This window comes from Herpailurus yagouaroundi, unplaced genomic scaffold (genome assembly GCF_014898765.1).
Source record: "Herpailurus yagouaroundi ecotype Mexico unplaced genomic scaffold, PumYag 162, whole genome shotgun sequence".
Classification (NCBI taxonomy): Eukaryota; Metazoa; Chordata; class Mammalia; order Carnivora; family Felidae; genus Herpailurus; species Herpailurus yagouaroundi.
Window position 1 is genome coordinate 54325 of NW_024412403.1, and position 21524 is coordinate 75848.

Sequence of the window (21524 nt, forward strand, 5' to 3'; positions counted from 1 at the left end):
GATCTTACTCAGGAAGAGAGACTATTACTCTTTCATTAACCCTATTACACTTATCCTAGGAGACTGAATATACAAACAGACAATGCTCAGGACATATGTAAAAATAGAACTTTGACTCACAACCTACAGCAGCCTTCCCAGGAAACCAAACCCTTGTCTAAAATAAACATTTATCCCAGAAGCAAGCCTACTTTCAGTAAGACTTATAGAAAATCAGACTGCTATCTCTAGTAGCATTCAGGAAGCAGGACAATGATTTCTGTAACAATCGGCCCAGAATGGCCAGGACTTGATGAATAACTGACAGCTTCCCTAATTGTTCTCCCTCCTTCTAACTTACAACCATCGAAAGAAAGCCAACATGCTCCCCTGACCAGTCACATAGTAGGCCCTGCCTCTAGTTAGGCATCTCCAGCTTCCCCATGTGAACAGCCTCCAAACAAGCCCCATCTAAAGCCATCCCTTTTCTCCACTAGGAAGCTTTCCTACTCCTCTCTCTGCCTTTGAGTCTCTGCTAAAACTCAAGTGACCATGGCTGACTCCCTTGCTGCAGCAAGCTCTGAATAAATAGCCTCTGCTTTTCTCATTTGGTTGGTGTTCCTTTATTTCCACAATCCTGAATGCATACATGAGATTTCTGGAGCAGAACAGATTAACTATTATTTACTCACAAGCAAACAATAATCATGTGGTTCTCCTGAGCCCCCATTCCTTGCTCTTAGGCAATGAGATAAAAGTGGAGTTTAGTCTACTCTTTTGAGCCTGTATTATGGGCAAGGAATGCAAAAATACTAATTTAGGCATTTAAACACAAGCCGTTGGGAGGAGCCAAGATGGCGGAAGAGCATGGAAGGTTTTTTTGCATCTTGCATCCATGAAATACAGCCAGACCAACACTAAACCATCCTGCACACTAGAAAACTGATTTGAGGATTAACACAACAATCTGCACAACCAGAACCACAGAACTCAGCAGGTACATGGTGTGGAGAGGTGAACTGGGGGAGAGAGAAGCCACAGAGGGCAGGGAGCTGTTTTTGCTTGTGGAGAGAGAATGGAAACAGTGGGGGAGAATATGGGAAAAGCACCCCCCCCCCCCACCGCAAAAGCAGTTGGAGAGAAAGTGGAAAAGTGTAAATAGCCGCAGGGACTGAACTAATGAAGGAGAGAGGAGAAAGGAGAGTGTTTAAATTCCTTTAAGACTCTATAAATGGGGGGTGCAGTCTGAAACTCCACAGCTCAATACCTGGAGGTGCTCTGGTGAGAAGGACGAACCCCCAGGAGCAGAGTGGAGTCCAGGGGTCTTCAGGCCACAAGGGGAAAGGCAGTTCCCCTGTGGGGAGGACATCTGGTAGAGGCTGTGTGGCCCCCACACAGGCAAAGACCCAAGTGGACCCAGGAGAACAACCAGATTTGCTGGTGCTGGAACAAGGTCATTAAGGGTGAAGCCTGGTGCCAGATGTGTGTTGTAATTTTCCATAATCCCTGAAACGCTGCTGATACATAATCGCGTGAACTTTTTCTGGGGCAGGCTGGCACCAGCCGCAGTCTCTGGGCATCGGTAGCAGCATGGTCCTGCGAACGTTCCTGGGTGCAGCCAGCACCCAGCCATTGCTTGGTGAGACACTCCATAGAGGGTCAGAACAGGTCAAAGCCGCAGTCCCTCAGAAGTGAGGGGTCAGCAAACATAGCTACATCTGAGATAAAATCCAGGAGGGAGGTGCTGCCTGGGGCTTGGTCACAGACAGTGTAAAAGTGGGGAGTGGACAGAAGCCGGAGACAAAGCATGGGTGCACAATTGCTGATCAGAGAGAACAGAATTCCAATACTAGAGACCTGGTAGCTGGGTGATGCCATTTTCACCGTTCCTGCACATGTGCATATACCACCTACAAGCACCACAACAATCCACCCCAGTAAGCTAAGCAGCAAAAACTAATGGAGGATGGAGCCATTACACTAAGCCCTGCCTAACTGGGCCAACCTTGCTCTTCAGGAACACAAGTCTCTCCACCTGCTTAGTTTACAGACTATAATGCGCTTCATGGTTTGACTTCTATGGAAAACCAAGTAATTTCAATCGTATTTCAGTCTGTTTGCTGGTCCACCTATTCAATTTTCTTTTTTTTTTCCCTCTCTTTTTCATTTCTTTTCTTTTTCTTGAATACAGAAAGAAATATTCTGTCTTTATTTTCAATTTTTATTAAAATATATTTAATGTTTTTAAACTTTATTTTATGTAAATTTTTCAAATTCTATTTTACTTCCATCATTTCATTTTATTCTATTTCAGTGTATTTATTTTTTCAAATTTTCAGACAATTTCCTTTTTTCTTCTTCCCCTTTTTTCTCTAATCTATCAAGCCCCTTTCAACACCCAGACCAAAACACACCTAGGATCTAGCATCATTTTTTTTTTAATTTTTTTTCAACGTTTTTTATTTATTTTTGGGACAGAGAGAGACAGAGCATGAACGGGGGAGGGGCAGAGAGAGAGGGAGACACAGAATCGGAAAGAGGCTCCAGGCTCTGAGCCATCAGCCCAGAGCCTGATGCAGGGCTCGAACTCACGGACAGTGAGATCATGACCTGGCTGAAGTCGGACGCTTAACTGACTGCGCCACCCAGGCGTCCCAGGCATCATTTATTTGATTTGTGTGTGTGTGTTGTTGTTGTTGTTGTTGTTGTTGTTAATTTTTTTATTTTAATTTTTTTTAATTTTTTACCTCATTAATTCTTTTTCTTCCTTCAAGATGATGAAACAAAGGAATTCACCCCAAAAGAAAGAGCAGGAAGAAATGACAGCCAGGGACTTAACTAACACAGATACAAGCAAGATTTTTTTAATTTTTTACCTCATTAATTCCTTTTCTTGCTTCAAGATGATGAAACGAAGGAATTCACCCCAAAAGAAAGAGCAGGAAGAAATGACAGCCAGGGACTTAACTAACACAAATACAAGCAAGATGTCTAAACCAGAATTTAAATTGTTTTTAAGGTTTATTCATTTTTCACAAACAGAGAGAGCATGAGCAGGAGAGGGGCAGAGAGAGAGGGAGACACAGATTCTGAAACAGGCTCCAGGCTCGGAGCTGTCAGCACAGAGCCCGACGTGGGGCCCGAACTCACAGATGGCAAGATCATGACCTGAGCTGAAGTCAGATGCTTAACCAACTGAGCCACGCAGGTGCCCCTGAACCAGAATTTAGAATCACATAATAAGAACACTAGCTGGAGTCGAAAATGGATTAGAATCCCTCTCTGAGGAGATAAAAGAAGTAAACGCTAATCAGGATGAAATAAATGCTATAACTGAGCTGCAATCTCGAATGGCTGCCATGGCGGCAAGGATAGATGAGGCAGAGCAGTGAATCAGCGATATAGAGGACAAACTTATGGAGAATAATGACACAGAATAAAAGAGGGAGACTACAGCAAAAGAGCACGATTTAAGAATTAGAGAAATCAGTGACTCATTTAAAAGGAACAACATCAGAATCATAGGGTTCCAGAAGATGAAGAGAGAGAAAAAGGGGTAGAAGTGTTATGTGGGCAAACCACAGTGGAAAACTTTCCTAACCTGGGAAAAGACACAGACATCAAAATCCAGGAAGCACAGGGGACTCCTATGAGATTCAACAAAAACCGACCATCAACAAGGCATATCATAGTCAAATTCACAAAATACTCAGGCAAGGAAAGAATCATGAAACCAGCAAGGGGAAAAAAAGTTCTTTTTTCCCTTAACCTACAAGGGAAAACAGATCAGGTTTGCAGCAGACCTATCCACAGAAACTTGGCAGGCCAGAAGGGAGTGGCAGGATATATTCAACATGCTGAATCAGAAAAATATGCAGCCAAGAATTCTTTATCCAGCAAGACTGTCATTCAAAATAGGAGAGATTAAAAGTTTCCCAGACAAACAAAATTTAAGGAGTTTATAACCAGTAAACGAGACTTACAAGAAATTTTAAGGGGGACTCTCTGAGGGGAGAAAACAGGAAAAAATACATACATACATACATACATACATACATACATACATACCGAAAACAACAAACACTAGAAAGGACCAGCGAACACCCCAGACTCCAACCATACAAACAACATAATGGCAATAAATTCAAATCTTTCAGTACTCACTCTAAACATCAATGGACTAAACCCTCCAATCAAAATCATTACATATAGTAACCAAATGGATAAGAAAACAAGATCCATCTATATGCTGTTTACAAGAGACCCACTTCAGACCTAAAGACACCTTCAGATTGAAAGTAAGGGGATGGAGAACCATCTATCACGCTAATTGTCAACAAAAGAAAGCCAGAGTAGCCATACTTATATCAGACAATCTAGACTTTAAAATAAAGACTGTAACAAGAGATGAAAAGGGCATTATATCATAATTAGGGGTTTATACACGAAGAAGAACTAACAATTATAAACATTTATGCTATAATGTGGAAGCACTCAAATATATAAATCAATTAATCACAAACATAAACTCATTGATAATAATACCATAATACTAGGGGACTTCAACACCCCACTAACAGCAATGGACAGATCATCTAATTAGAAAATCAACAAGGAAACAATGGCTTTGAGTGACACACTGGACCAGATGGACTTAACAGATATATTCAGAACATTTCATCCTAAAGCAGCAGAATATACATTCTTCTCCAGTGCATATGGAACATTCTCCAAAACAGACCACATACTGGGACACAAATCAGCCCTAAGTAAGTACAAAAAGATTGAGATCATACCGTGCATATTTTCAGACCACAACGCTATGAACCTCGAAATCAACCACAAGAAAAAATTTGGAAAGGTAACAAATACTTGGAGACTGAAGAACATCCTACTAAAGAACGAATGGGCTAACCAAGAAGTTAAAGAGGAAATTAAAAAGTACATGGAAGCCGATGAAAATGATGACACCACAGCCCAAAACCTCTGGGATGCAGCAAAGGCAGTCATAAGAGGACACTATATAGCAATCCACACCTTCCTAAAGAAGGAAGAAAGGTCTCAGATACACAACCTAACCTTACACCTTAAAGAGCTGGAAAATGAACAGCAAAGAACACCCAAAACCAGCAGCAGACAGGAAATAATAAAGATCAGAGCAGAAATTAATGCTATCAAAACCAAAAACACAGTAGAACAGATCAATGAAACCAGAAGCTGGTTCTTTGAAAGAATTAACAAAATTGGTAAACCACTAGCCAGTTTGATCAAAAAGAAAAAGGAAAGGACCCAAGTAAATAGAATCAAGAACTAAAGAGGAGAGATCACAACCAACGCAGCAGAAATAAAAACAATAATAAGAGAATATTAAGAGCAATTATACACCAATAAGTTGGGCAATCTGGAAGAAATGGACAAATTCCTACAAACATATACACTACCAAAACTGAAACAGGAAGAAATAGAAAATTTGAACAGACCCATAACCAGTAAGGAAATCGAATTAACAATCAAAAATCTCCCCAAAACAAGAGTCCAGGGCCAGATGGCTTTCAAGGGGAATTCTACCAAACATTTAAGGAAGAGTTAACACCTATTCTCTTGAAGGTGTTCCAAAAAGTAGAAATGGAAGGAAAACTTCCAAACTCTTTCTATGAAGCCAACATTACCTTGATTCCAAAACCAGACAGAGACCCCACTAAAAAGGAGAACTACAGACCAATTTCCCTGATGAACATGGATGCAAAAATCCTCAACAAGATATTAGCCAACCAGATCCAACAATACATTTTAAAAAGTATGCACCATGACCAAGTGGGATTTATACCTGGGATGCAGGGCTGGTTCAATATCCACAAAACAATCAGTGTGATTCATCACATCAATAAAGAAAGGACAAGAACACAATGATCCTCTCAATAGATGCAGAGAAAGCATTTGACAAAATACAGCATCGTTTCTTGATAAAAACCCTCAAGAAAGTAGGGATAGAAGGATCTTACCTGGAGATCATAAAAGCCATATATGAATGACCCAATGCTAATATCATCCTCAATGGGGAAAAACTGAGAGCTTTCCCCCTAAGGTAAGGAACAAGACAAGGATGTCCATTCTCACCACTGTTATTCAACATAGTATTGGAAGTCTTAGCCTCTGCAACCAGACAACACAAAGAAATAAAAGGCATCCAAATCAGCCAGGAGGAGGTAAAACTTTCACTCTTCACAGATGACATGATACTCTGCATGGAAAACCCAAAAGATTCCACCAAAAAATTGCTAGAACTGATCCATGAATTCAGCAAAGTTGCAGGATATAAAATCAATGTACACAAATCGGTTGCATTCCTATACACCGACAATGAGGCAACATAAAGAGAAATCAAGGAATCGATCCCATTTACAATTGCACCGAAAACCATAAAATATCTAGGACTAAATCTAACCAAAGAGGTGAAAAACCTATACACTGAAAACTATAGGAAGCTTATGAAAGAAATTGAAGAAGACACAAAACAAATGGAAAAATATTCCATGCTCCTGGATAGGAAGAACAAATATTGTTAAAATGTCAATACTACCCAAAGCAATCTAAATATTCAACGCAATCCCTATCAAAATAACACCAGCATTGTTCACAGAGCTACAACAAACAATCCTAAAATTTGTATGGAACCAGAAAAGACCCCAAATAGCCAAAGCAATCTTGAAAAAGAAAACCAAAGCAGGAGGCATCACAATCCCGGACTTCGACGTATACTACACAGTTGTAATCATCAAGACAGTATGGTACTGGCACAAAAGACACTCAGATCAATGGAACAGAAAAGAGCCCAGAAACGGACCCACAAACATATGGCCAACTAATCTTTGACAAAGCAGGAAAGAAAATCCAATGGAATAAAGACAGTCTCTTCAGCAAGTGGTGCTGGGGAAACTGGACAGCGACATGCAGAAGAATGAACGTGGACCACTTTCTTACACCATACACAAAAATAAACTCAAAATGGATGAAAGACCTAAATGTAGGACAGGAGGCCATCACAATCCTCGAGGAGAAAGCAGGCAAAAACCTCTTTTATCTTGGCCGCAGCAACTTCTTACAAAAGCAAACAAAAGCAAAAATGAACTATTGGGACCTCATCAAAATAAAAAGCTTCTGCACAGTGAAGGAAACAATCAACAAAACTAAAAGGCAACCGATGGAATGGGAAAAGATATTTGCAAACAACATATCAGATAAACGGTTAGTGTCCAAAATCTATAAAGAACTTAACAAACTCAACACCCAAAAAACAAATAATCCAGTGGAGAAATGGGCAAAAGGCATGAATAGACACTTCTCCAAAGAAGACATCCAGATGGCCAACCGACGATGAAAAAATGATCAACATCATTCACCATCAAGAAAATAAAAATCAAAACCACAATGAGATACCGCCTCACACCTGTCAGAATGGCTAACATTATTAACTCCAGCAACAACAGATGTTGGCAAAGATGTTTGCACTGCTTGTGGGAATGCAAAAAATTAAAAATAGAACTACCATACAACCCAGCAATTGCACTACTAGGTATTTATCCAAGGGATACAGGTATGCTGTTTCGAAGGGACACATGCACCCCAATGTTTATAGCAGCACTATCAACAATTGCCAAAGTATGGAAAGAGTCCAAATGTCCATCAATGGATGAATGGATAAAGAAGATGTGGTGTGTGTGTATATATATATATATATATATATATATATATATATATATATATATATAATGGAGTAGTACTCAGCAATCAAAAAGAATGAAATCTTGCCATTTGCAAGTACATGGATGGAACTGGAGGGTATTATGCTAAATGAAATTAGTCAGTTAGAGAAAGACAAATATCATATGATTTCACTCATATGAGGACTTTATAAGGGAAGGGAAGGGAAGCAAAAATAATATAAAAACAGGGAGGGGGACAAAACATAAGAGACTCTTAAATATGGAGAATGAACACAGGGTTGCAGGAGGGGTTGTGGGAGAGGGGGATGGACTAAATGGGTAAGGGGCATTAAGGAATATACTCCTGAAATCACTGTTACACTATATGCTAACTAACTTGGATATAAACTAATTAAATCAAATTTTTAAAACATAGAAAAAAAACTAAACACAAGCTGTTACCCTCCCCTCCTGAAAAGAAGGATAAAAGCCTTGGAAAGGTTCATGAGTTCTTACTCTAACCATTTGCAATGTAAATAAACTTTTCTATGGTAACAATAAGACCATTGTCTACATTTTTACAACCTAGGATGACCCCATGTTCCCAGGTCTCAGTAAGGTTTCCTCAGAACCCCTAAGTGTGCAGAAACATAAAAAATATCTTCTCTAAAGCCCCTCAAACCTCAAATCTATCTGGGGTTTCTGCCATCCTCCATGGGAGAGAACAGCCCTCATGCCCACCCTCCTGAGCTTTCTCAGGACCTCCCAGCATACAAGCTCTCTTCACTTCTCTCTTGAATCTTTACTCACATAGACTGGAGGCCCTCTCAAGCCTCATGGGCAGGGAGCTGTGCTGATGTCCTGTCATCCAGCACTGGCCAGGCTCTTGTCTTGACTGACCCATTAAGTCTTTCCTTTGTTGATGCCTGAGAACTTGGCCTTTGAAACAAAAATGTCAGGAAGAGTCCTCCATTTTTTTGTTAAATCACCTCTTCCCAAGGCGTGCAGCGTTCTCAGAGTCCCCACCATGGGGACCAGACAGCAGGAAAAATGGGATATTTTGAGATGAAATATTGTGAAGTCCTGTCTATTCCCACCACACAAGGTTAGTGCCTCTTCCAGGCACATCTCTTCCCATCCACAAGCTCATGTGTTCATATTCTTTAAAAAAATGAGCTTATTCATATTTGAAAATTATAAAGATAGGCAAAAATCACACCACCATAAATAACTTCTGAAAAAATTTTGATACTCACCTTCTTACACTTTCTTCTATGGTCAGTACATGGAAGTCACTCAGCACCTTAAACTTGGCACATACGTCCTGCCGCGCCCCCCCCCCCCCAACACCCCATCCCAGGAATGCTCTTTTCCTTCAAGCTAAACCACCTGCAGTCTTGAGGCCAAGCTCTGGCTTCTTGCCAGGGCCCAGATCCCACCTTCCTCTGTGAACTCTAGACCCCAAAGCCCCTACATCTTGCTGTGAAACGCACAGCAGGCTGCACTGTATTGTTTGTTCTCTGTGCTCCCCACTGAGCCTGTCTCCCATGTAAATTCTTTTCTCCTGGAGGTCAATGGCTGTTTGTCACATTTGGCTTGGGCTTAGATTTGGGAACATGTGTGTTCAATAAATACCGCTGAATAAATACAGTTTTCCTAATGAGCATTTGTTTGTAATCTGTACCTGGAAATGTTGGGGATGGGGAGTGGCTTTAAACTACAGGTATATGTTTCCCTGACATAAGTATAGAAAAATGTTTCCAACTGAAAGCTTAAAATTAAAATGCATCTCAGTCACAACCAAAACTATGTCCTAAGATTGGATGCCTCCTTAGGATCTGCTGAGGAAATGGTTAAAAATGTATACTTTGCAAGTTTCTAATAGGGTGGCTCCCAGAAGGGATTGGAGGATCAATAAGCACTTTTTTTAGCCACCTGTTGGGGTGAGACCAACATGCAGCCTCAGCTGATAGACAACAAGGAGCAGTTTTGTCGTCCACTACAGATGAGAAGACTTCAATGGATTTGTGTAACCAAAGGGTGGGACCCACAACAGAGATGCAGAGGGGAAAACAGCCCATGTGCATGTGTATTTGTTTAATTCAGTTTGCAGTGTTCTCAATAGACTGAAGCTGGAATTTGGCTGTACTTTGATGCCACACACACACACACACACACACACACACACACACTGTGCCTTCTTTTGGGAGCTGGCATGAGTCAGCAGATATGAGTAACCAGATATCCCAGGCCCTGCTTTAAAAGTGACCATTCAGGGTATGAGTGGCACCAAAAGAAAGCTCACAGAAACACCTAACAACCCTGATCCCAGCCCTCGGGAGCTCCACAAGACAGAAATGAGGAAAAATCTGAACTAACTCTTCTCTGCCTCTCCCCAGGCCCTCAACGGCTTCCTCATGGCAGTTACAGAGGATGGCTATGTTTTATACGTCTCTCCCACGGTCCAGGACTACTTGGGATTTCATCAAGTGAGTGGTTTTATTTTTCAGTTGAAGAGTTTGGCAAATCTAGGGGGTGAGGCAGGGCCATGTAATGCTTGTCTACATGGGGCTGTAATGGAATTTTGAAGACCTGGGTCTCCATCTCAGTCCCACACATGTACGTCATATGTCTTTGACTGAGCCTTCCTAGAGCACTGGCTTCTTTCATCCAGTGGAGGGCATGGTAACCCATATCCTCTGAGAAGCAGATGCCAAGGTAGGATGAGATGAACAAGAGATTTCTCAGGAGAAAATCCTGGGAGGACCCAAGAGGGAGCAGGGGTTGGGGAAAGCAGGTCTGTCCCTTGGGCAAGAGACCAGGAAGGAACGGGGGTGGGTGGAAGAGTCTTCTACTGCAGTGCAGGGCCAGTGGGACATCCTCAATCCAAAGTCATGCGGCAGGCAAGCTCCTCTTCTCCCAGGAACAGGCCTGCCTTGGTGTCCCTACCATGCTTAGTCACTGGCTGGGGGCAATCCATAGGAATTGTGGCCCCAGCACAAACAAGTGGTACATCAAAGAGAGGCAACCTTACAATAACCTCAGTCAGAAACCTAAGAGGCACATTATCATGGCCATCACACTCACTTCTTGTGCTTCACAAGTCTACTCCTCCACCAGGGTTTGCAGAGCAAATCCTCCTTGGTTCCTATGAGCCTCTCTCCCTGGGGGAACCTCAAAAAAGAGAGGTGAGTGGGACAAACTCCAGCTGGTCTCAGAGTAGCACCTGGAACTCCTCTGCTCTCCATTCTGAATTCTTCTCACCCTCAGCCATCACCTCAGCACACCTTGATGGCTTAGCCAGAGGTGTGATGCAAACCTTCACTACTGAAGGGTCTGAGTCCCGGTATCCAGTGCCGTCATGGTCCTCACATCAGGGTGAAGGCCCATGGGGGCCAGATAATACCTGAAGTGCCAGCTAAAGTCTGGCTCACAGCAAGCCCACAAAGTGTCAGGACCCACCCAGTGGTCATTTACCCATTCCATAAGCATGTAATTGGAATCAATCTAGTTGACAGCTGGTGTAACCCCCAGACTGGGTCCTTGGCCCATGGAGTGAGATATATCGAAATATAAAAGGCCAAGGGGAAACCCCTGAAACTACCTGAAACTACCTGAACCTACCCCCAAACTGACTCCAGTCAAGATAGTAAATCACATGCAATATCATACATATCTCAAGGAGGTCATGGACAGTGGTGCTGTTGGATAGAAGGTATGGTCAATATCTTACCATGGCATGGCAGGGCCCTTCCTCCTAGGGACCATGCCCCCTCTTCAGCCAGTGGATTTCAGTGGATTTCAGATCTGAAATTTGTCTCAGGTCCAGAAACTGAGCAAAGGATTGTCATTTTTCATCAAGGTAACAGCCCCCAGCCTACTGACCCTCCTTTGTTGCCTTTAATTGTAGATGTTAAGCAGCATTGTTGTTGGCTGCCCATCTCTTTTGCCCCTTGGGATGCCATGCTCTATTAACCATCTCCACAAGTCCCTATGGTCCAAGCCCCCTTGATTATTTCTTCTACCTTGCTGGCCACCACTGTAATTGAAGCCTACAGGCTTGGTCAGTAATTGCTGCCATCTGACCTCTCTTACTTCAGGGCTCCATCATCCCAATGGACATTCATGAGCCCACCCCAGTGTCTTCCTCTCCTACCATCAGCCCTGACCTGAAAAGAACAGTCACCTTAATACCAAATTTCTTATGATGGGGCCCCTCCAGTAGTGCACTCCTGTAGGCCTTGGTGTGTGGTATGTCCCTGGGCCCTCACATGGTATGCAATCTCTGGTGGGTCTTCTGAACTGATGAATTGCATTCATTCCACCACACCCATTTCACTCAGCCTTTTTGTCCCTTTCTCTGCCATCTGCCAGGACAACTCCGGTATTACCCTCTCACTGACCACTGGCTTTTTCCAGCCTCTAAGAGCCATCCCAGCATTTAGTTTGTCCCATTTTCTGAAGTTCCTGCAAGGGTGTAAAAATTGTATGTCCTAAAAATTCTGACCTGACCCCGGCAAGGAGAGTTAGCCAACTGTACAGCTCTCAGGAAGCTGAACAGGCCAAAGGGGAGCCCTCATGGCCAAGTTGCCCATCAGAGAAGTCCCATCTCCCAGGAGCAGGCCTGCCTTACAGTTGCTGCCACAGTGGATTTTAGTGGGCAGCAGCTGGGACGTGTCTCAGTTATACTCCCTGCAGCTGGAGACCTGAAGGGCATTTTCATTGCTGATGCTGAGGGAAGACATTCCATGCTCCACACAACTGCCATGCAGACTGAAAAACAGCCATGCTTGTGCAAGTGCATCGCTCACCAAGAATACCATGCAGTGTAAGGGGTTCATAAAACGCCATAGCAACAGAAGGTTTTCTGAAATCAAGGCAATAGGAAGACTCAAAATCCCTCCATCTCCACTCCTCACATATTCCCATGCCCACCTTGCACTCATGGATGTGCGCAGCATACCCCACACCAGCTCTGGACTTACGCCTCACTTGTGATGAAAAGACACTTGCTGAGAAGTTTTACGGTCTTTTCACCTTTCCTTTAGAAAAAATGCCAGTCAGTACCATTATGCTGTATCTGGTTTTCAGCTGAGAATCTGAGAAGGAGTTTTATTTGTCAAAGACAGACCTGAGGCCTGAGCGCTTGCCACACCCACACTGTCAGCATCGAACTTTCTGCCTCCTTGCCCTTGCTGAGGACAAATGTGATGTGAGGGAGGGTGCAGAGATAGGGACCCTTATAAGAAGACTTTACAAAAGAAAGAAAAAAATAAACTTGGCTAAAGCCCTTCATATCCAAGAAATGCAATGGGTTTCTCTGTGCAGTGTGGTTAGGGGAGGCAGGGCTGCCCTGCTGTGATGCTTTCCAGTTCAGAACCTCCAGGGGCAGTGAAAAGAGCTGCAGACAGAATGACAGCAATGTGGGCGAACAGGAGAGAAGTCAGGGTCACTGCCTGTGGCCTCTGCCTCTGTGCACAGCTCTCCCACACCAGTGCTGTGTATGGCTTTTAGAGTTCGACCAGGTAGAAGCAGGGAGCACGGATGTGTCGGGTGCTGGGCACTGTCAGAGCACTGTTGCACTCCTCCATGCTGTCTGTTCTGTTTTGCCCTGGTGGTCCCCTGGAAGCCCACCTCCCTTGGCCTCAGCCCCCATGCTGCCATCTCTGTTATTTCCCCTCCAATCTTCATGCCATTGGCCCTTCACCTCCTTCCAGCCTGGAGGCCCATACAATGTCTCTGTCCTTTCATCAGCTAAGCCAGACGCTTGTAAGTATTTATCACCATGCCATGTGCTGGGATGGATATGCTCCTGAAAAGTTCATTTTCCCTGAATTTAGTGCAGAAAATGGTTATATACAACAGGTTTCTAAAGATCATGCTTTGTGTGGGTTCAGAGATGCAGGGGAAGAGTGAAGAAGAATAACTTATCTGGGGTAGAATTTGGGCCAGAAAAACTTTTTATTGCTGACAGAAAACTTTCAGCTGCACTTAATTCCTCTCAGAAGATCAAGAATAATCCCAAACTATACTCAAATAAAACATAACTTAAAAAATTATTCACTACAAGCAACAGTAGAGACACTCATTACATTTCTTACTTTTTTAATGTTTATTTTTGTCAGAGAGAGAGAGACAGAGAGAGAGACAGAGAGAAAATGAGTGGGAGAGGGGCAGAGAGAGACAGAGACACAGAATCTGAAGCGGGCTCCAGGCTCAGTGCTGTCAGCACAGAGCCCGACATGGGGCTCAAACCCATGAACCATGAGATCATGACCTGAGCTGAAGCTGGATGCTTAACTGACTGAGCCACCCAGGCTCTCTGACTTATTACATTTTTAAAATTAAACCTGCTTGATTTACAAGGAATACAGTAAGACTTCTCAAGGCAAACTGGCTTGAAAACAATTTAACATTCTCCTTATGTGTAAAATATTTGCAAAATCTGTATGGGGATAGGATACCTTAAATTTTGTTCACATTCAAGTCACTACATTGCCAAACCCATTTCCTTTTTTTTTTTTTTTTATGTTTACTTAGTTATTTTGAGATAGAGAACAAGCAGCGGAGGGGAGAGAAAGAGAGAGAGAGAATCCCAAGCAGGCTTCACATTCAGCCCAGCACAGGGCTCCAACCCACGACTATGAGATCATGCCCTGAGCTGAAATCAAGAGTCAGACACTCAACCGACTGAGCCCCCTGCCCGCAGTGCCCCTGAGCCCATTTCTATAGAGTGAATACATTATATAATGTATAAATACATTAGCATTTATATTCACTCATCTCCTTCAACAAATGACAGAACAAACTTGGCTCTCCCTGGAAATGAGATTTCTGTTCTAATCCAGTTTAATTTTGTTATCCAGAAGAGCTCAACATTCTCCTTCCATAGAACTTTAAGCCAACTCTCCAGGGCTATTCAGTAGCTTCCAAAGGGTGTCTCCACCTCAGACATCTCCCTGCTAATGACCTGTGACTTGTCTGCTAGACAGTCATTCTTCCCTTGGCCCCAAGCACTGCCACCCTTTTCAAGAGAGGATACAGACATGGCCTCCAACACCATGGGAGTGCCCACCTCATGGATGTTTTCTGGGTCTGGGGACAGCAGCAGCCTGATAAGATGGCTGTACAAAACCAGAGAAGGAAAACAGAAACAGTGCACCAACCAGACCCAGGATGGGGAGGGACAAAGACAGGTGAGTACACGATGCCTGGAAGGATCAGAGGTGCTAGACATGACTTAGGTTCATTGGAGGTGAACAGGTCATACCTGGCCTCAGGAAGGAAAGAAGCATCCCCTGGAGTGTGACACTGCCCCTTGGTCTTTGCAGTCAGATGTCATCTATCAGAGTGTGTTCGAGCTGATCCACAAGGAGGATAGAGCCATGTTCCAGAGCCAATTTCTCTGGCCTCCAGATGCAGCACCTATCAGCAGAGAGGGAGAGCAGGACAGCCACCGTAAGTCAGGAAGGCTTGGGGGGAAAAGGGCAAATACAAAATCAATCCTCTACATGTGTTTCAACGCGGTATACATGTGTTTCTTCCGTGAGGAAGAAATTAGATGAGGAAGTCAGGCTTTCTCACTCAGATGTAGATTTCATTAAGCACTGATTGAGCACTCACTAAGTCCCACGAATATGAGGGAAAGAGAGGAGGAAGGACTGCAATCACGAATCAGGTAGTGTGCGTTGGCACAGGACTCTACATCTCATATCTGTGACCTCATCTGGTCCTCCTAGGAACTGGAAACTATGCATGAGGCATGAGTACCTGTTGATTTTACTACCAGTAGGATGCAGGGAGGGATTTTTGATGATCTTGTTCACTGATGTATTCCCAGCGCCTGGAACAGTGTCTGAGACAAAGTAAACATTAGCTGCTTGAACAAATGAATGTTCAGATGAAGAGAGTGATGCTTGCCCAGATGGACCCAGTTGGTGAGTGATAAGACTCATGCTGGAGGAAATATCCTACTTGCCCAGGCAGGTGCATCCTCTGAACAATGATCAAGCTGGCACGGACTCATAATTGTGCATCTAGTGAGTATACAAGTTAGGTGGCCATTATGGCCATAACGTGTTACTCTGCCAACTGGTGGGATACCATAGGCAAAAGGCAATACTGTTCTTTACAAGTAAATGCCATTTTGTAGATCCAGATACAGGACCCCTCTCCAAGGATTTAGAGTACACTTAATGCATCCACAGAGGATGCAAAGAAAGGCTCTTCTGTGCTTTGTTGTGACGGATGGTTAGAAAAAAATAAAATACTCAAACAGAGGCTTCAATTAGAAAAAAAAAAGTGAATCCATGTGCCAATATTTGCACACTAACGACATCCTTTTTGTGGTAGATAACCAAAAATATTAAGCAAGAATAAATTTACAAGGCTGACTATAATATATGGTTGTGTAAATTCGTAAGATACAGCTTTAACTCAATTCAGCTTTGGCTGCTGTGATTTTAGTCCATCTCTCTTCAAAGCCTGCTCCTACTTCAGACATTCGGCACAAGATTCTGTCTTGACTAGCCATAAATCCAGCAGAGTAAAGTTACTTATCACAAAATAGGACTTCACTTTTTTTCTTTCCCATAAGATTATCAGCTCATTGAAGGGAGGAACTTTGTCCTCAGCATTGAGCTTGGACCTCTGTGCGGGCGGTTTCTGTGTCTCCACCCATGTCCGTGTTGCCTGGCTAGGGTCAAAAGAGAAGGGAACATAAGTGTGAAGCTCAGACTTTTGTACACTGCCTGACACTGCCAAGTTTGAATTATGTCCTTAACAATGGATAGCCTGGAATTTTGCATCTAATTTCATGTTTTTAAATACTTTTTATACCCTTATACCTCTGTAGTAGCAGAAACCATACAGAAGTCTACCTACATATTTATAAATATATGCATAATTTTTTTCAAAATACAAGCAAAATTTTAATGCAGTGCTATAAACATGGAAGAAAGATATCTGAAGACCACCCAACTAATCCAAATTCCAGTTGATGTGTGCTTTATACATGTGTGTATATGTTCTAACATTTATTGATGGTGTACCATGTGCTAGGGGTTTTATTAAAGGAGATTACAAAAGTAGTAAAATTTATCAGATCATAAACCTGCCTTTGTTCCTCCCTAGCCTGCTACACTTTATTCTTCTGCAGAAGAATAAAGTCCAGACAAATCAATTTTCATGTGACAAAGGCAAAACCATTAGCACAACTATAATCATACTTGTCAGGTTGAGAATTATAGCAAAAGATAACAAATTTGGTTTTTGCCTCTTTGACTTTCTAATGAATCTTCAATGGTACTTTTGTATTTAACCCAAAAGTTTGTTTTTTCCTTTATTATCCTTTGCAAAGGATACAAACCCCTAGGACAGGGAAGAGAGCAAGCTAAACCAGCACTCCAAAACGAGTCAAAGTGGCATCCTTTTTTACAGATAAATGGAGGAGGGCAGTGCAGGTGCAAGAAATAGCATGGGTGCAAAGTCCCTGAGGCAGAAGTGGACTTGGCATAGATGAGGAATGGCAAGGAGGACACTGAGAAGGGCACAGAGAGTGAATGGGAAACTGGCAGGTGACTGAGTGGGAAAGGGGTGCAGGGGTGCAGGCCACTATAGACTTTGAGGTAGGAAGCCACTGGAGAGTTCTAAACAGATAGTTGACATGATCTGACCTATATATTAAAGTTACTCTGGCTACTGAATGGAGAACAGACTATAGGGGCAGGGGGAGAAGCAGGGACACCAGTTAGAAGGCTATGGCAAAGTTAAAACAAGAAAAGAAAAAAAATGACAAGAGTAACAGTCAATGTATAAAGGTTACAATGTGCCAGGCACTATTCCAAGTGCTTTACATATATAAATGTAGTTCTCATAATAACTTTCTTTAAAGAGAGAGAAGAAAATTTGGGCCAATAGAGTTGTTAAATAACTTGCCCAGATTCATACAACAGGTCTGGGTTCAGGGTCTGTGCTGTTCTCGACCTAGACGGTCTGCCCAGCTGATGAGAGACTGGCCAGCACAATAGAGGTATAAGTGATGACAAGTGGTTAGTTCCAAGGTGTATTTCAACAGTAGAGCAAATAGGGTTCCTGGATATGTATGTTATGTACATCATCTCATTTTTAACTTGATCCTCATGACACTGTAAAGCTAGCTTGAGTGGCTAATCAAGGTCATCCTGTCAGGCAAGGCCAAGGTTCACTGGGCCACAGGGCTTATGATCCCACATTCTCTCCACCCACCAGCTTCTTTCAGAGCTACAAATATTTTGGCTCTGTGGTGAAGAGTGTTCTAGTAGAGCTTCCTCACTTTTCTGTCTTCCCAGCTCTGCCTGGAGAGAACTGTCTCTCACTTAGTGGCACCCCCACTGACAGCCTTCAACATCAGCCCTTGGAGGACCCCTCCTATCTGGAAAGAAGTTTTGTCTGTCGGTTCCGCTGCCTGCTGGACAACTCTTCTGGGTTTCTGGTAATCACGCTATCCTTACAGGCTCAGGAACTTCCTACAACAGAGCATGGCTCTGCTCAGATGGAACACTGCCCAAGGGGTGAGCCAGGCTTCCTCACCATCCCAGGAAGGGCCATCTGGCCTTCAGCTCACTGCCATTTCAGAATCCCAGGTTGTCTTTTGAACCTTCCTCTGCCTGGTTAAGATATGGGACATGTTTACTTGATATTTAGTTACACCTGTTACCTACAGTACAGTCCTAAGTGGAGATCCCTGGTGAACTCAGGATGTTAATATACACCTTCTTCACCATCCCCCAAATCAGCTAAAAGTGCCTATCAATTCCTGGAATCGTACACCCTCTCACAGCTCAATCAACTCTGTGGCTCTATGAAAAAGGCTGTGTGGGTCAAGGACCTAAGGGAGGATGGAGAAGCCATGAAAAATGATCAGGGCCAGATGGGCAAGGCAGAATGAGAAGGCTCCAAGCCTGCACACACCTATACTGAAGAGTCCTACCTGTTCAACTACAAGGAGGACACTGGACCCTCTGAGTTCCATAAAGGGAAAGTTGTATCAACTGTTTTAGCTACTTCACATCTTCTTCTCCTTTGTCTTCTCATTACATTTGGGGTCTGCTTTTTCTAGGAGCTGAATTTCCATGGCCATCTTAAACTCCTCCCTGGGCAGAACAATAGATCAGAAGATGGCATCCTCATGTCTCAACTCACCCTGTTTGCCATTGCAACACCTCGCCAGCCACTCACCATCCTGGAGCTCCAAAACAAAACATTTCTTTTCCAAACAAAACACAAATTGGATTTCACACCTATAGCCTGTGATTCCAGGTACAACGCTCTGACCAGAAATCGTGACTCCTAGGGAACCAAGAGTGCTTGGATACTAGTTACTAGTTACTAGTTAGCCCAAATCCTGAATCTAGAACCAAAGGCAAGGCAAGAACAATTGGCCAATCCTGTCCAAACAGGTCCTGTAATGTTAGTTTAAAAGATGCTGCTTATGGGGGCGGTGTAGCAAACCTTCCATGTAGGAATATGGGGTTTAGATTAGTGTGATGCAGAGAACAAATCCTTAGTGATACTTTTCTCCCTCTTAAAGACTTCTAGTAACTAATCATCGTGAACCCCCAAGAAGTCCCACTATAAAAAAATCTAATTTAGTTGGGTTTGACCCAACTTTCCCCAAATTTTATTTGACCACTGAACCTTTCTTGGGGAAATCAATTAACATGCCCCTTAGAACACATTCTAGAAAGCAAGTGATTCAATGTGTTGTTACAACTATAATATGCACGTTTTATTTCTTACTCAAAGACTGGTCCTTAGCATGCTGGGGAGTCACAGAGCCCTTTGATGAAAGCTGTGGGACTTCTCCTTAACCAACGTTCACTTGTTCACCCACATGAGTGACTGTAGGTACAGACAGACCCCTGTTCCACAGCGCAGGCAAGTAAGCACAGGCTTAAACAGCATTTTGGATTACAAGTGTGGTAGAAGTGTCCGAGACGATCCTGTCAGTGCGGAGGCCTCTTAAAGGTCCTGCTCCAACCCTGTGGCAGGAGAGGTAGCCTTGCCGGACCTGGAGCGTCCTGGGGAAGACCGCTCCTGGGCGCTTCGGTGGGTGGGCACAAAGCAGAAAAGGCTGCAACGGAGAACTGTTAAGAGTTTGAGGGATGAACAGCAAGGCCGTAACATAAAGGAGTGCGGTGTCTCCTCCGCACAGAGGCAAGGTGGTCCTGGGTTACACCGACAGCGAACTCTGCAGGAAAGGATCGGGCTACCAGTTCATCCACGCGGCCGACATGATGCACTGCGCCGAGAATCACGTGCGGAGTGAGTTCGGGAGGCGCCCTCAGGGCCCAACCCCGCCCCGCGGGGCTGGGGCAAATCCTCCCCCCGCCTGCTGCCCCCCCCCCCCTCCCGCAGAGGGCTCCCAGGGAGGGCAGGTGCGCGTCCGAGCTCCGATGCGAGCGCAGGCTCTCTCTACAGTGATGAGGACGGGTGAGAGCGGCCTCACGGTGTTCCGGCTGCTCACCAAGCAGGCCGGCTGGCTGTGGGTGCAGTCCAACGCCCGCCTGGTGTTCCGTGGCGGCCAGCCCGACTGCATCGTCGCCCGGCAGCGGGCCCTGACGTAAGTGCGGCCCCGGGGGACGCGGGGCGCGCGGTGGGGGGGGGGGGGGGGGATGGAGGGACCTGTCGTAAGTGAGGGCGCGACGTCCGCTGGGGCCCAGCGGCAGTGCGAAACCCGACCGAAATGAAGTCCTTGAGGTCCCCCTGTGAGGACCCTGTCGTAAAAGCAAGGTCCCGACGTAAGTGTAATCGTGCCACAAGACGTAACTAAAAGCCCGTACGGTACAACGAGATCCTTGTGCAGAGGACCCAATGCAAATGAGAACCGGAAGGGAGGGTCTGAAACCCTGCCTTGGGAGCGAGGTTTCCTCTAGCCTCGAGTTGGCAGCCTCTGAAGTCCACCCAGCTTTCAGGGGCCAAGTAAAGCTGCAGCTCATCTATAGTTGTTTGGCGGTAGACAGGACGCTCAATTCCCGTGGGCCTCAATCTCGGCCAACAGTAGGGTAGGCGGAGCACTCCACGAGGGGGGAGGGGAGGCGCTTTCTGAGCACATGGGTTCAGTTCCATGGACTCAGTCGGCCTTGTCCCAGTGAGGCTGGCGGAGTCCAGGAGAAAGAGATTAGCGCAAGTATCCGTCTGTGCCTTTGGCTTTTGTAATGGACTCGCCTGCTTCTGCTGAACAATTAGTGCAAGCATGTACATGCACATCTTTTTTCCCTAAAAGAACCACGGACAGGGCTTTATGTCAAATTCTCGTATTTGCCTGGGTCACCGATTCTCATATTCGTGGCTCCTTGGGCCTAAACCAAAATGGCTGCTCATATCAAGGCCCTGAAAACTGCTTACAGAGAATTCCCAGGTTTCTATTTACCCAGAGTTCAAATTCTGAACATAGAATCTTTCGTCAGCTATATTCAAAGGAAGTCACTGCTTCCCATTGCACTCTGCAAAAATCTGACCATGTGTCTCTCCTCAGAAATGCCATTCCTTCAGCCTGACTTCCCCACTTTTTTGCCACTTTTCTGCATTGGTAACGTGGTTTTTAGGGAAGAAGAGAATCAAAGCTATCACTCTGTAGGCTCTCCTTAGTAGGGTACACGTTCTGGGTAACACAGATCTGCCACTCACGTCCAGAAGACCCGGGTTTCATGGCCACTTTCTCGTCTATCTGCAGCATACTTTGTGAGATGTAATATGCATACAAACAAGAGGAGTCTAATTGTTACCAACATGTTAAGACCACGAAGTGTTCTCTTTCAGCATGTGAACTTACATGGCCAGACCCCATTTGGGTCTATGGCA

The 21524-nt window shown here is 44.3% G+C and overlaps 1 protein-coding gene across 3 annotated transcripts in view; it reads left to right on the forward strand.

Annotated features, from left to right (window-relative positions):
• LOC121035824 (aryl hydrocarbon receptor-like) overlaps nucleotides 1-21524 on the forward strand; it is a 65977-nt gene that overhangs the window by 32747 nt on the left and 11706 nt on the right. For 2 of the 3 annotated variants that reach the window (XM_040483653.1, XM_040483652.1), the window contains exons 4-8: nucleotides 10082-10171; nucleotides 15014-15140; nucleotides 18011-18153; nucleotides 18781-18980; nucleotides 19876-20283. In XM_040483653.1, the coding sequence (XP_040339587.1) occupies nucleotides 10082-10171; nucleotides 15014-15140; nucleotides 18011-18153; nucleotides 18781-18980; nucleotides 19876-20283 (968 nt within the window). The remainder of the gene's footprint in view (nucleotides 1-10081; nucleotides 10172-15013; nucleotides 15141-18010; nucleotides 18154-18780; nucleotides 18981-19875; nucleotides 20284-21524) is intronic. The other variant, XM_040483654.1, reaches the window with a different exon arrangement.